The following is a 13,323-nucleotide window of genomic DNA, read 5'->3' as shown; positions in this document are numbered from 1 at the left end:
ACGTATATGCACAGGTACATCTGCCTTAATAAATATTTAAGTGACAGTGTGTTTAAAAGAACTAAGGCAGTCTGGGTTTCTGCAACTTGGCTGCTAGGTTTTTACATCATTTTTCAATTTTAATTGTCCCAACAATGCAAGAAGTTTGAGAAATGCTGCAGTTTTAAGGATACTGAGAAAGAGATCTTCAAACCAAAATGTGGCCATCCAGGGGACCTCCCTGGAGTCCCAGTGCTTAAGGATCCACCTTCCAACGCAGGGGACATGGGTTCAACTCCTGGTTAGGGAATTAAGACCCCACATGCCATGGGGTAGCTAAGCTCGTGTACCACAACTACTGAATCCACGTTTCACAGCAAAAGAGAAGTCTGCATGCCAAACTAAGACACGTGAAGTCAAACAAATAAATAATAAAAAAAAACTTGCCCATCTAACAAAATCTGCAAGTAAACTGGGGCATAATGGACACAGGGTCAGTCCTGCAATTGGCTCATCATCTGAACAGAGGTGAACTTTCCTCCACAGAGTCTCCCCAGTCCACCAGTCGTAGATTTCACGACTAATCTCAGAGGAAGACTTGGCTCCAATTTTAAGCGAGAGATTGATAGTGAGAACAGCTCAAAAAAATTCAGTCAAGTGGTTAAAAGATAAAGAAACCAGATGTTTGGCTAAAAAAAAAAAAAAAAAGTGGTTACATTTTGGGGATGGGCAGAAAGGGGAAACAGCAGAGCGAAGCATGACCACTGTCATAAGACGTGTGAAGGGCTGCATTTAGTCCCATCTGAAGTCTTATGGCTCCAAACAGTGGCTCTAGAATCACAGGGGGAAGTTACGAGGACACACATTTTTGCTTGAGATGCTGAGGAGCACTCCCATCAATCAAAGAGCCACAGCATGCCAGAACTCTGCTAAGCGTTTCATACACAAGGTTTATGTGAAACGTTCTAGCTATTGGCCTTAATCACTAAACTAAGAAGAGTCTTTCTCCAAGGCTTGATGAAGAATACAGCCAGTAGTAAGTTTCTGTAACTCCCTTTTTCTTTTCCTGATTCCTTAATCAGATGAGATAAAAATACTGTTATGTGAAGAAACAGAGATCATGAGCAAGGATACTAGGGAAGAGAGCATCCATCACTGTCTTTCAGAAATAATTACACTGTTATTACACAAAAATTAACAAGGGCATCCCCCGTGGCTCAGAGGTAAAGAATCTACCTGCAATGCAGGAGACACCAGTTCAATCCCTGTGTCAGGAAGATCCCCTGGAGAAGGAAATGGCAACCCACTCAAGTATTCTTGCCTGGGAAATCCCATGGACAGAGGAGCCTGGCGGGCTACAGTTCACAGGGTCACAAAAGGGTCAAACACAACTCAATGACTCAGTTCAGTTCAGTTGCTCAGTCGAGTCTGACTCTGTGACCCCATGGACTGCAGCATGCCAGGTTTCCCTGTCCATCACCAATTCCCGGAGTTGACTCAAACACATGTCCACTGATTTAGTGATGCCATCCAACCATCTCGTCCTCTGTTGTCCCATTCTACTCCTGCCTTCAATCTTTTGCAGTATCAGGGTCTTTTCAAATGAGTCACCTCTTCGCATGAGGTGGTCAAAGTGTTGGAGTTTCAGTTTCAGCATCAATCCTTCCAATGAATATTCAGGACTGATTTCCTTTAGGATGGACTGGTTGGATCTCCTTGCAGTCCAAGGGACTCTCAAGAGTCTTCTCCAACACCACAGTTCAAAAGCATCAATTCTTCAATGCTCAGCTTTCTTTATAGTCCAACTCTCACATCCATACACAACTACTAGAAAAACCATAGCCTTGACTAGATGGACCTTTATTGGCAAAGTAATGTCTCTGCTTTTCAATATGCTGTCTAGGTTGGTCATAACTTTCTTTCCAAGCAGTAAGCGTCTTTTAATTTCATGGCTGCAATCACCATCTGCAGTCATTTTGGAGCCCAGAAAAATAAAGTCAGCTACTGTTTCCCCATCTATTTGCCATGAAGTGATGGAACCAGATGCCAAGGTCTTAGTTTTCTGAATGTTGAGCTTTAAGCCCACTTTTTCACTCTCCTCTTTCACTTTCATCAAGAGGCTCTTTAGTTCTTCTTCACTTTCTGCCATAAGGGTGGTGTCATCTGCATATCTGAGGTTATTGATATTTCTCCCTGAAACCTTGATTCCAGCTTGTGCTTCATCCAGTCCAGCATTTCTCATGATGTACTCTGCATGTAAGTTAAATAAGCAGGGTGACAATATACAGCTTTGATGTACTCCTTTTCCTATTTGGAACCAGTCTGTTGTTCCATGTCCAGTTCTAACTGTTGCTTCCTGACCTGCATACAGGTTTCTCAAGAGTCAGGTCAGGTGGTCTGGTATTCCCATCTCTTTCAGAATTTTCCACAGTTTGTGGTGATCCACACAGTCAAAGGCTTTGGCATAGTCAATAAAGCAGAAATAGATATTTTTCTGGAACTCTCTTGCTTTTTTGATAATCCAACAGATGTTGGCAATTTGATCTCTGGTTATTTTGCCTTTTCTAAAACCAGCTTGAACATCTGGAAATTCATGGTTGACATATTGCTGAAGCCTGGCTTGGAGAATCTTGAGCATTACTTTACTAGAGTGTGAGATGAGTGCAATTGTGTGCTAGTTTGAGCATTCTTTGGCATTGCCTTTCTTTGGGACTTGAATGAAAACTGACCTTTTCCAGTCCTGTGGCCACTGCTGAGTTTTCCAAATTTGCTGGCATATTGAGTGAAGCACTTTTGCAGCATCATCTTTCAGGATTTGAAATAGCTCAACTGGAATTCCATCATCTCCGTTAGCTTTGTTTGTAGTGATGCTTCCTAAGGCCCCCTTGACTTTGCATTCTAGAATGTCTGGCTTGAGGTAAGTGGTCACACCATTGTGACTATCTGAGTTGTGAAGATCATTTTTGCATAGTTCTTCTGTTTATTCTTGCCACCTCTTCTTAATATCTTCTGCTTCTGCTAGGTCCATATCATTTCTGTCCTTTATTGTACCCATCAATGCATGAAATGTTCCCTTGATATTTCTAATTTTCTTGAAAGGATCTCTAGTCTTTCCCATTCTATTGTTTCCCTCTATTTCTTTGCACTGATCACCAAGGAAGGCTTTCTTATCTCTCCTTACTATTCTTTGAAACTCTGCGTTCAAATGGGTATATCTTCCCTTTTCACTTCTCTTAACAGCTATTTGTAAGGCCTCCTCAGACAGTCATTTTGCTTTTTTGTACTTCTTTTTCTTGGGGATGGTCTTGATCCCTGTCTCCTGTACAATGTCATGAACCTCCCTCCATAGTTCTTCAGGCACTCTATCAGATCTAATCCCATGAATCTATTTCTCACTTCCACTGTATAATTGTAAGGGATTCAATTTAGGTCATACCTGAATGGTCTAGTGGTTTTCCCTACTTTCTTCAATTTAAGTTTGAATTTGGCAATAGTTCATGATCTGAGCCACAGTCAGCTCCCGGTCTTGTTTTTGCTGACCGCATAGAGCTTCTCCATCTTTGGCTGCAAAGGATATAATCAATCTGGTTTCAGTATTAACCATCTGGCGATGTCCATGTGTAGATCTTCTCTTGTGTCGTTGGACAAGGGTGTTTGCTATGACCAGTGCGCTCTCCTGGCAAAACTCTATTAGCCTTTGCCCTGCTTCATTCTGTACTCTAAGGCGAAATTTGCCTGTTACTCCAGGTGTTTCCTGACTTCCTACTTTTGCATTCCGGTCCCCTATAATGAAAAGGACATCTTTTTTGGGTGCAAATTGTTCAGTTTCAGCTTCTTCAGCATTATTCGTCAGGGCATAGACTTGGATTACTGATGTTGATATTGATAGTGACAGTGATATTGATACTGATATACTGATAGTGATATTGAATGATTTACCTTGGAAATGAACAGAGATCATTCTGTCGTTTTTGAGATTCATCCAAGTACTGCATTTCAGACTCTTTTGTTGACCATGATGGCTACTCCATTTCTTCTAAGTGATTCCTGCCCACAGTAGTAGATATAATGGTCATCTGAGCTAAATTCTCCCATTCCAGTCCATTTTAGTTTTCTGATTCCTAAAATGTCGATGTTCACTCTTGCCATCTCCTGTTTGACCACTTCCAGTTCACCTTGATTCATGGCCCTAACATCCCAGGTTTATACGCAGTAGTGGATGTGACTGGTCATGGAAGCAAAGCTCGATGCTGTAAAGAGCGACTCAGTGACTAAACAACAGAAAATTAACAAAGGAATCTGAGATTTGTAAAACATACACAGTGAAGGAAGAAACAAATCAGTGACAATTTAAAAATTTCTATTGGGATATATTTTGGTTGCTAGTGATTGTAATTTAACCAATGTATAAACAAAAAACATAGTCAGTCACAACTGTAGATTAGTTGAGATGTTAATAAACGTTATAATCAAAAGTACCAAAGTTGATCTCACAAATCAATATTTTCCCATTCTTTCAGTCTCAAGGGTAGTAGCTTCTGATAGATTACAATATGGCCAGTCTAGTGGTTTAGGCTACAGGAGATATGGCAAACAGGATAAAATAGCCTGAATTAGAATGGAAATTATTGCATTTTCTAATGGATAAAAGAATGAAAAGCGTTAGTTGCTCAGCCATGACCTACTCTTTGCAACCCCATCAAGTGTAACCCACTAGGTTCCTCTGTCCATGGAATTCTCCAGGCAAGAATACTGGAGTAGGTTGTCATTTCCTTTTCCAGGGGATCTTCCTGACCCAGGGATTGAACCCAGGTCTCCTGCACTGCAGGCAGATTCTTTACCATCTGAGTCACCAGGGAAGTCCCAACACACAGAATTTTAAAACTATAGTACAATGTACATCATATCTAAACTATATATGAAATAAATTTTGTAAAAACAATACTTAAAATAAGAATATGAAAAGATGAACAAAACTAAGTCTTTGCTATGTCAGAGAACTAACTCAAAGCAGATGCTGAAAATAGTAGGGGGCTTAGAATAGTCCCGGTATTTAACACACACATTCAAAATAAAGGTATAAGAATTTGATTATAAAAGATTTCCAGAGAGAAAAATCAAGTCAGGCATCTCAGACACTAGTGAAATTGACAAGTTGTTAACATATAAACATACCGCATCCTTTTTCTTTGAATAAAATCTTATTTCAATACTGAGACAAAAGACAAGGAATATTTGCCAGTGACATGAACTGAGTCCACCTCTGCAAATGCAGCCAATGTTCAGCTGGTTGTCTTAATTAAGAAAGATTTTTTAAACACAAATACCCACTCATTCCCACCTATCAAAATTATCTTCTATATGGCACAAAGGTAAAACAAATCAAACATCATGTGCCAGAAGTATTTCTTGATAGGACAAAGGAATGAACAAGATGGCCATGGTCCCAAAACCCAATAGGTTTGTAATTTCCTCTTTCCTGAGAACACTCTAAGGAGAAGAACCTCCTAGATGTTACTGGAGATTCTAAGAACTCCATCTGAACCTGGGTAACCACATTCAAACACAAAACCTGGCCAATTTTTAAAGAGAGACATGGAGGCAGACGGATCATTTCTCTTTCGCACTTCCAGAAGCATTTCTCAAGATCACTAAACTTTAAGCAGGGAGGCTTCTTAGCGACGACCTAACCTTCCTCATTTTGCAGACGAGGAAGCGGCACCCTGCAGAATCTGAATGCATGTACCTTACTGAGCGGGTGTATCTGTCAATACATGGTTCACTTTAGGAACTACACACAAAACATCCTCAAACTGCCTTTACATCCACAGTGACTGATAAATTACTGCACTCTTTTTTTTTCCCCCAAATACAAATCACTCGCAGGTCTGGCTGCAGCAGTGATGCAGCTCTAGATTGCTGACACCTAACCTATGTAAACTTCAGGGGTCAGAAGGGACCCCATCTCAGAGGTGGTAGAACATAGCAGTTAAAGAATACAGACATTCAAAGGCCCAGGAGGAAGAACCCAGGTTCCAGCCCCACCTCTTCTGACTGGCACGAGGGGAGAATTTCTCTGTCCTCTGATTTCAACCTCCCTAGCTGCAAAATGGGGAAGACAATGCAGCCATATGCCACGAGGATAACAAGGGTGAAATAGAAACACATAAAGTATCTCACACAATACCTGTATCTCACACAGTGATTGCATGTAAAACATCGAAAAAAATCATAGTTATCTTAAGAAAAGGATCCCTCATCTTTAGGGTAATGGTTTACTTTAACGATAGAAGAGAGAAAAACAGAAGTGGGAGCAGCAGAGGCTGGTGGGATGAGAAGCAGAGATGCAGCCAGGCAGTACAGATGCACAGAAGCTCCCGGCCTCTCTGTGGTGAAGAAGGCAGTGTGACAGTCACTGCTCAAGGATTCTGGTTCCCTTTAGTTTATATCACAAGGCCATAAAAACATCCATTTCCATAGTTTAAAACCTCATGAAATAGTGACCTTCTCTTAACTTCCCGCCTATCACTATGTCAGAACTTCATCTCACAAATGTTCTCCCAAGTATTTCCTTTCATCTTAGAATTCATTTTAAGAAATCTTTATGCTTCAAATGAAAATTTCTCTTCCCTTAGCCCCTGGAAAGAGTTTCCTGTGCAGCTGCATTATTACAGACCTGAGTTCCCCTGTTTTGAGGAAATGAGATGAAGAAAAAAAATCAGATTTATAGAAGCAAGTACTGCAGAAGAGTACATTGTCTTCACCATGATGAGTCAGCAGGGTATCTCTGATTCATTGGAAATACAATCCAATTTTCCAAAACACACATTTTCACAAATATACAGGAACAACCTTATTCAAACTTAATTCATAGTTTGAATTTTCTCTTGACAATCAAGAGACTTAGGGGGAAAGGTCATTTTCTGGGCTTTATTGCAGTGGCTTCTCTTGGCACATGGGCGCAGTTGGTCTGGCACAGCATGTGGGATCTTCCTGGACCAGGGATGGAACCCGTGTCTCCTGAACTGGCAGGGGGATTCTTTACCACTGAGTCACTGGTGAAGCCCCCTCTAGAACGTGAGCACCGTGAGGGAAAAAACTGCACTCCCCACACCTTGAAAAACAACTATCCTCTCAATCAACAACACTTTGAGCCCAATGACCCTGAAATCTGGAAGAGTTCACAGAAAGATGATATTTGAAGAGGGTCTGGAAGGAGATAGGAGTCTCCCAGGTAGAGAAGGTTTTGCAGAGTGAAGATCCAATGTTAACTATTATATCCAGTCATCATACTTGCGGTATATAAATGTGCCCTGCTTTTCACTATGTGCAGATATCTTACAGGGGATTCTCAGGTGGCTCAGTGGTAGAGAATGTGCCTGCCAATGCAGGAGATGCAAGAGACGCAGGTTTGGTCTCTCGGTTGGGATTATCCCCTGGCACCAATCTCCAGTATTCTCACCTGGGCAGAGGACCCGGGAGGGCTGCAGTTCATGGAGTCAGAATGGGACACGACTGAGCAAGCACGCACACACACAAATATCTTGTATCTCGTGGGTTTATGTTGCTTTCACTATAACAAGTTCCAAGAGCTCAGGTTCTATTATTAGTATAAAAGTCTACCTTTCAAGGGGGCTAAAACCTATAATGTGAGTTCTTATGGGAGACTCATTTTTACTCAAAAGTAACTGTCACTATATTTTGATCCAACACCTTCCAGGAGATTGAATAACCAAAGAGACTGAATAACCAGAGATTCAATAAACTGAGCATAGTAGGAAAACCTCAGAAGTTTCAAATGCTTGATTTCTTTTAGAACTTAATTTTTCTCAAATTCAAGCTAATTCAAGCTAATTTAAGACAGCTTAATGGAAGAAGCTTATTCACTGTTGACTGAGGGGGAAAAGGTATAAATGATATAAAGTGACACATTACTTTGTAATGAAAGAGGCAAGACATAGGCAGCAACTATTTAGGCTCCTTGCAAACAATTTATCAGAGCCATATACCCACTCCCTGTAGTGTAGGCATTTGCCACCTTGTCAATTCTCTGGAAGATAGCTTCTGGGTGTGGGCAGGCACCCCAGACCATTACACAATAAATAAACACTTAGGCAGGGGAAGGGTATATATTTTAGACCAGAGGGGGTCTAACTTAGGGGATCTGCCAACCTTTCATTCTACAGGACGCTGAGGCCGTGAATGCAGGTGAATTATTTTCAAATCCACAGTCAGCAGAACCTAGGGATGTCAACTTGGTCATGCATTCTTTCCACTGTCCTTGGGCATCTGTCTTTGGAACATCAAAATTACAGGTCAAGCTCTGAAATAGAGAACACTCAAGAAACAACACTGAGCCCAAGAGTGCTGAGGACCTGGAACATGTAAGCCAGACATGCTCTGTTATTTATCAGAGCTGCGACACGGTCGGCTAGCTCATGGCTTCAGACAGTTCAACCTGTGTTTCCCAATACTGACTGCTATGACTACAGTCCTTTGAGAGAAGGTCCCTATCCAGTTATATGGACTAAATAGGATTATAGGGATGCACAGCACCAACTTGTTGAAATTTTTAATGCAGCAAGGGGAGTTAAACCATTAGGCTGGGCTTCCCTGATAGTTTAGTTGGTAAAGAATCTGCCTGCAATGCAGGAGACCCCAGTTCGATTCCTGGGTTGGGAAGATCTGCTGGAGAAGGGATAGGCTACCCACTCCAGTATTCTGGCCTAGAGAATTCCATGGACTGTAGGGTCCATGGGGGTCGCAAAGAGTCGGACACGACTGAGTGACTTTCACTTTCAAGGTGCCCGCTGGTTAGTGCAGTGTAGGAGGACTAGCCTACACCTGAACAGTTTTTAGTCTCCAGAGGTTCTCAAGGGCAGAAGAAAAAATCTGGGCCATGCAAATTTCTTTTGTCATCTGAGTTCAATGAGCTTGAGGCTCTGAATGAGTGTTCATGCCCAGCCATCTTGAGTCATCATTTTCTATTCTTCACAGCAAATATTTTAGGAAAAAAACATTTTAGGAAAAACCGTTATCTCCTAAACTACACATTTCACAGAATGGAAGAGGCAGAGAAGAGAAGAGCTAAACATAATGATGTAAAAACTTACTATCAGAAAATCTTTATTAAAAATGATGAACTAAAATGAAATAGTTTTGACGACATGGGTGATACTGATGCAAATAACTTCACAGATAGCTCATTAGTCCTTCTGCATGATAAAGCTGAACATTTGAGTACACAATTTACCTAAATGTTGAAACTATTTAAATTACTGAATGGCTGGTATTAAGCATTGATGGGTCTTTCTTAAAAACTGCCTTGAAACAGGGTATCCCACTCATTTTGTGGGAAATTCAAGACTCAAAGATCTATTGTCAAAGAGAATGCCACTACGACATAAGAAGTGCTTAAATTTTCTTCATTTGCAGTGATTTTACTACATTTAAAAATATATAACTTTATTACATTTGAAACAAGTGGGCAATTGGCTATACTAGGGAAACAGTTCTGTTGCAAATATTTGTGTTCTATCACTTTTCATATTGGGGTGTAATTTGGACTGTATACTTATGGTTCCCTCTCCTACAGAAATCAGTGAACAAACGATTAGAAGGATATTTATCAACCTTCAATTTACAGTTTGAGAATTAGATTCAGTGGCCCATGTACCACTTGAGCAATGACAAACTCAGTACGCAATATGTGCTTTCAATTAATATGCATAATGGAAATGCTGACCATCTCCCCTAGATGATATTCATCTTTGGATTACATTCATCTCATGCAGCTAACACTATTAAAATTATTTCAGAAAAGGATATTAAAACTACTGTCCCTTCTCAGACCATACTAGGCACAGTTTCCCAAGGGCATGTGAGTAATGAATATTTAAGCAAAAGGCACTGCCTCCATCCTTCCATGGGGCCACTAGCCTAGCCTCCCATCAATCAGAAAATTTGTCACTCAGTTTTGAAGTATCTAGGCAAATGTTACTTTTAAGTTTGCAACAGGATAAAGCAATAAAACTTTTAACAATGTATCTGAATTTTAATACTCTGCTGGTTGTCATGCCTCAGATAGCATTTAAGACCAAAACACTCAAATGTGTAGGAGAATTTGTGAAGTCACAAACACACACATATACACACACAAAGGGAAAAGACAACATAGTTTTGGCTGAGTCCTCATCTAGCCTAGGGCAGGAAAAACTTTCCCTAACAGTGACTAAACAGAAACCCAACCACTTTAAGGACTCCACGGGGTGGCTACATCTGTTTATTAAACTCAACCCAGTGATCTCTGACAACCTAGAGGGGTGGGATGGGGAGGGAGATAGGAGGGAGGTTCAAAAGGGAGGGGACACACGTATACTTGTGGTTGGCTGAGGTTGATGTATGGCAGAAACCACCACAATATTGTAAAGTAATTACCCTCCAATAAAAATTTTAAAAAGTGAATTGCAGGCGAACGGACATATACTGCACGTCCTGTATGACAAGGCATGTTGCTTAAGTTTCCTCATGCATAAAACGGACATAGTGCCTTCAGAGCATAAGAACATGATGAGTTACTATAAGAAAAATAGGTGGCTTCAAGTTCAGTTTCCTTCTGCTGCCAAGCCAGTATAGGTATGACTACCATAGCAGTATGTGCTATTTGCCTTAAGATGCATGAGGGGCTTTCCCTGGAGGTCTATTTAAGATTTTACATTTCTTGCAGGGGGTGTGGGTTCGATTCCTGGTGGGGGAACTAAGATCCCACATGCTGCACAGTGCAGCCAAAATTTTAAAAATTAAATTATAAAAAAGATGCATGACAGCAGGCTGCATATAAACACAGTCAGCACATACTTGGGTTCTGAACTTTATGGGTCATGCTTAATTCTGGATGTAGGTTCGTAACTACTAGTAATGATTTCTCTCCCTGAAGCGAAAGAAGCATAAATACTGCAGGAATTCAAGGATGACCCAACATAAGGCCAAATAGTCTGAGTCCAGCATGGTTGGAACTCTAGGCCTAATTTGTAACAGGCCTCAATTGCTGATTCTGTGGCCTCTATCTCCCTAACTAGGAAAGATTAACCTTGAATCACCTCATTACCAACCAATCCTGGAAAACTCTTATCACAGCCCTTCTCAACCTCAGTAGTACATTCAAATCCCCCGAGGAGCTTTTAAAACTCCAGATGGTCAGACCACACCCCAAACCAATTTACATCCAAATACCTGGGAAGGGGGCCCAGGCACCCTTACTTCTTAAAGTCCCCAGTGATCCAAGATGCAACCAAGGTTGAGAATCACAGTCTCCGGATCACCTCTCCGGACCTCACGGAACTTCTGGGGCAAGGCAAACCAGGAGAGGCAACCTAGAGTGTTTCACAAACAGCTTCTGAGCAGACCCGGTACAACAGGGTCCCGAAAGCCGAACCACCACGGGTGCCCGTTCTGAGCTCCACACAGAGGGATGGACAGCTTATGAGCTAGAGGGTTACCCAGATCCTCACGGGAGAGCCACTTTCACAATAATCGAGCACTTCAAAAGAGCAAATATCGAAAATAAGTTCACCCATCTTCAGAGATGTCACAAAGCCCGTTAGGATTTCTCACTTTTTTTTTTCACCACCTGTCTCTTAGGAAGGCCCGAGTGTCTGTGAACGCACGCCCCGCACACAGAACCCGTGAACAGCAGAGAACCCCACCATGCGCGCGGCGGCCTGGAATCGCCGTCCCTCCGCCCCCGCCGCAGGCCGCCCAGCGGGTGCACCTGCCGCCGGCGGCGCCGCACCTGCCGCGCCGGCCCTCCTCGCCTACCTTCCAGCAGCTCGTCCAGGCTGGTGACCTTCCGGCTGCCGTCGACGGTGTAGATGGTGCGGACGCCCTGGGGCAGGTTCACGTTGTCCGACAGGGAGCGGGTGAGCTCCATGAGCAGCGCGTCGAAGGACCGGAAGCGGTCGCTGGAGATGGCAAACACCAGGCCCTTGAAGTAGCGGTCCCCGTTCCGGTAGAAGCGCGCCTTCTTGGCCTTCTTCTCCGAGCTCAGGGCCTGCAGGGTCCGCGTGCGGTAGAAGCTGCAGTGGGCGCTGTGCGCCGGGCTGGGGATGAGCCCGTTGCCTTTGGGGCCCGAGCCGCTGCCGCCGGCGGAGGAGCTGGGCGCCCCTCTCCGCGACCCCGGCCGCGGCCGTTTGTCCCGTTCCTCAAAGTGCTCCAGCTCGATACTCCTGGTGCTGGCCATCGCGGCTGCTCCGGGCCGCCCGGCCAAGCACGTCCCAGCCGGAGGCCCCAGGCAGCCCGGGGTCAAGGCGAGAACCGGCTCGGGAGCGTCGGGCTGCGGGAGCGCCTCAGCGCGCCGGGACACCCGGCCCGGACAGCCCGCCCCCTCCGCGCAGGTGGAGCCGCGGAGGCCCGCGCCCCCTAAAAGTGGCCGCCGCGCCGAGCTGCCCAGCTCATTGTCCGGCGCGCTCCGCTCGGTCCCTCCCGCCGCCCGGGAGCCGCACGCCCCCGGGGCACCTCCTCCACCCGGTCACGCCGCACCACTCCCGCCCCGGAGTGCGCCGGCCGCCGTCAAGTCGGGCCGCCCGAGGCTCGCCCCCGGCCCGCAGGCGCACACAAAGCTCTCCGCCCGCCGCTCCCGGGAGCCCAGGGGAAGGGAGGGAGGGGCCGCGAGCGTGGGAGAGGCGCCGCGGGGGCGTCGGCCCGGCCCCCGCCCGCCCGCGCGCCCGGCCCGAGGCCCGGGATGCAGCGCCGCCGCCGCCTCGCTCGCCCCCAGGCCCCGCCCGAGAGCACCGCGCCGAGGCTCGTCCCGCGCACAGTCCGGCCCTAGCGGGAAACAACGCAGCCCGCCTCCCCTGCAGCCGGCTGGCCCGGCCCACCCACGGGCATCCGCCCCCGGGCCCGACCACTCCGCCTGCCCGGCCCGCCGCTGCAGGGCAGGAGGGGGGCTTCCTGCTCCCCAAGGAATCCCAAACCCCAGAGGGAGGGAGGTGGGCCAAGAGGAGGAGGAGGAGGCCGCACGTGGGGGCGCCGAGGCTCTGCGGCGCCGGAGAAGCGGATCCTCCCGGGTCCTAGGCGGCCCCGCCCGCCTGACAGCCACAACCCCGCGCCGCGCGCTGATGGGCGCAGCCGCGGCGCCCGCTCCTCCGCCTTGGAAACGGAACCGCGCAGGTCAAAAAAACTACAAAGGAAGGAGAGTCAAGGGCAGGGATCACATCCCTTAGCCAGCCTCCAAATGAGGAGCCGAGGTCACACTAGGGCACCCGAAACATGGCACTGGGTTGGGGCGCACGATTTATTTTTCAAAGGAAATCTGGAGCTTTATTTAAAAATCCTTTGATAAAGCAC

At 45.3% G+C, this 13,323-nt stretch overlaps 1 protein-coding gene across 4 annotated transcripts in view; it reads right to left on the bottom strand.

Moving 5' to 3' along the window:
• DCLK2 (doublecortin like kinase 2) overlaps positions 1-12,482 on the bottom strand; it is a 183,830-nt gene extending 171,348 nt beyond the window's left edge. For all 4 annotated transcript variants that reach the window (XR_010658897.1, XR_010658898.1, XM_065905004.1 and 1 more), the window contains exon 1: positions 11,797-12,482. Coding sequence is in view for 2 of the 4 variants with exons in the window: in XM_065905004.1 (XP_065761076.1) it covers positions 11,797-12,217 (421 nt within the window). In the remaining 2 variants the exon portion in view is untranslated. The remainder of the gene's footprint in view (positions 1-11,796) is intronic.
• Positions 12,483-13,323: the final 841 nt, after the last annotated feature.

This window comes from Muntiacus reevesi, chromosome 13, assembly GCF_963930625.1.
Source record: "Muntiacus reevesi chromosome 13, mMunRee1.1, whole genome shotgun sequence".
Classification (NCBI taxonomy): Eukaryota; Metazoa; Chordata; class Mammalia; order Artiodactyla; family Cervidae; genus Muntiacus; species Muntiacus reevesi.
Note: the sequence above shows the minus strand (reverse complement) of the source record. Positions and strands in the feature narration are given on the sequence as shown.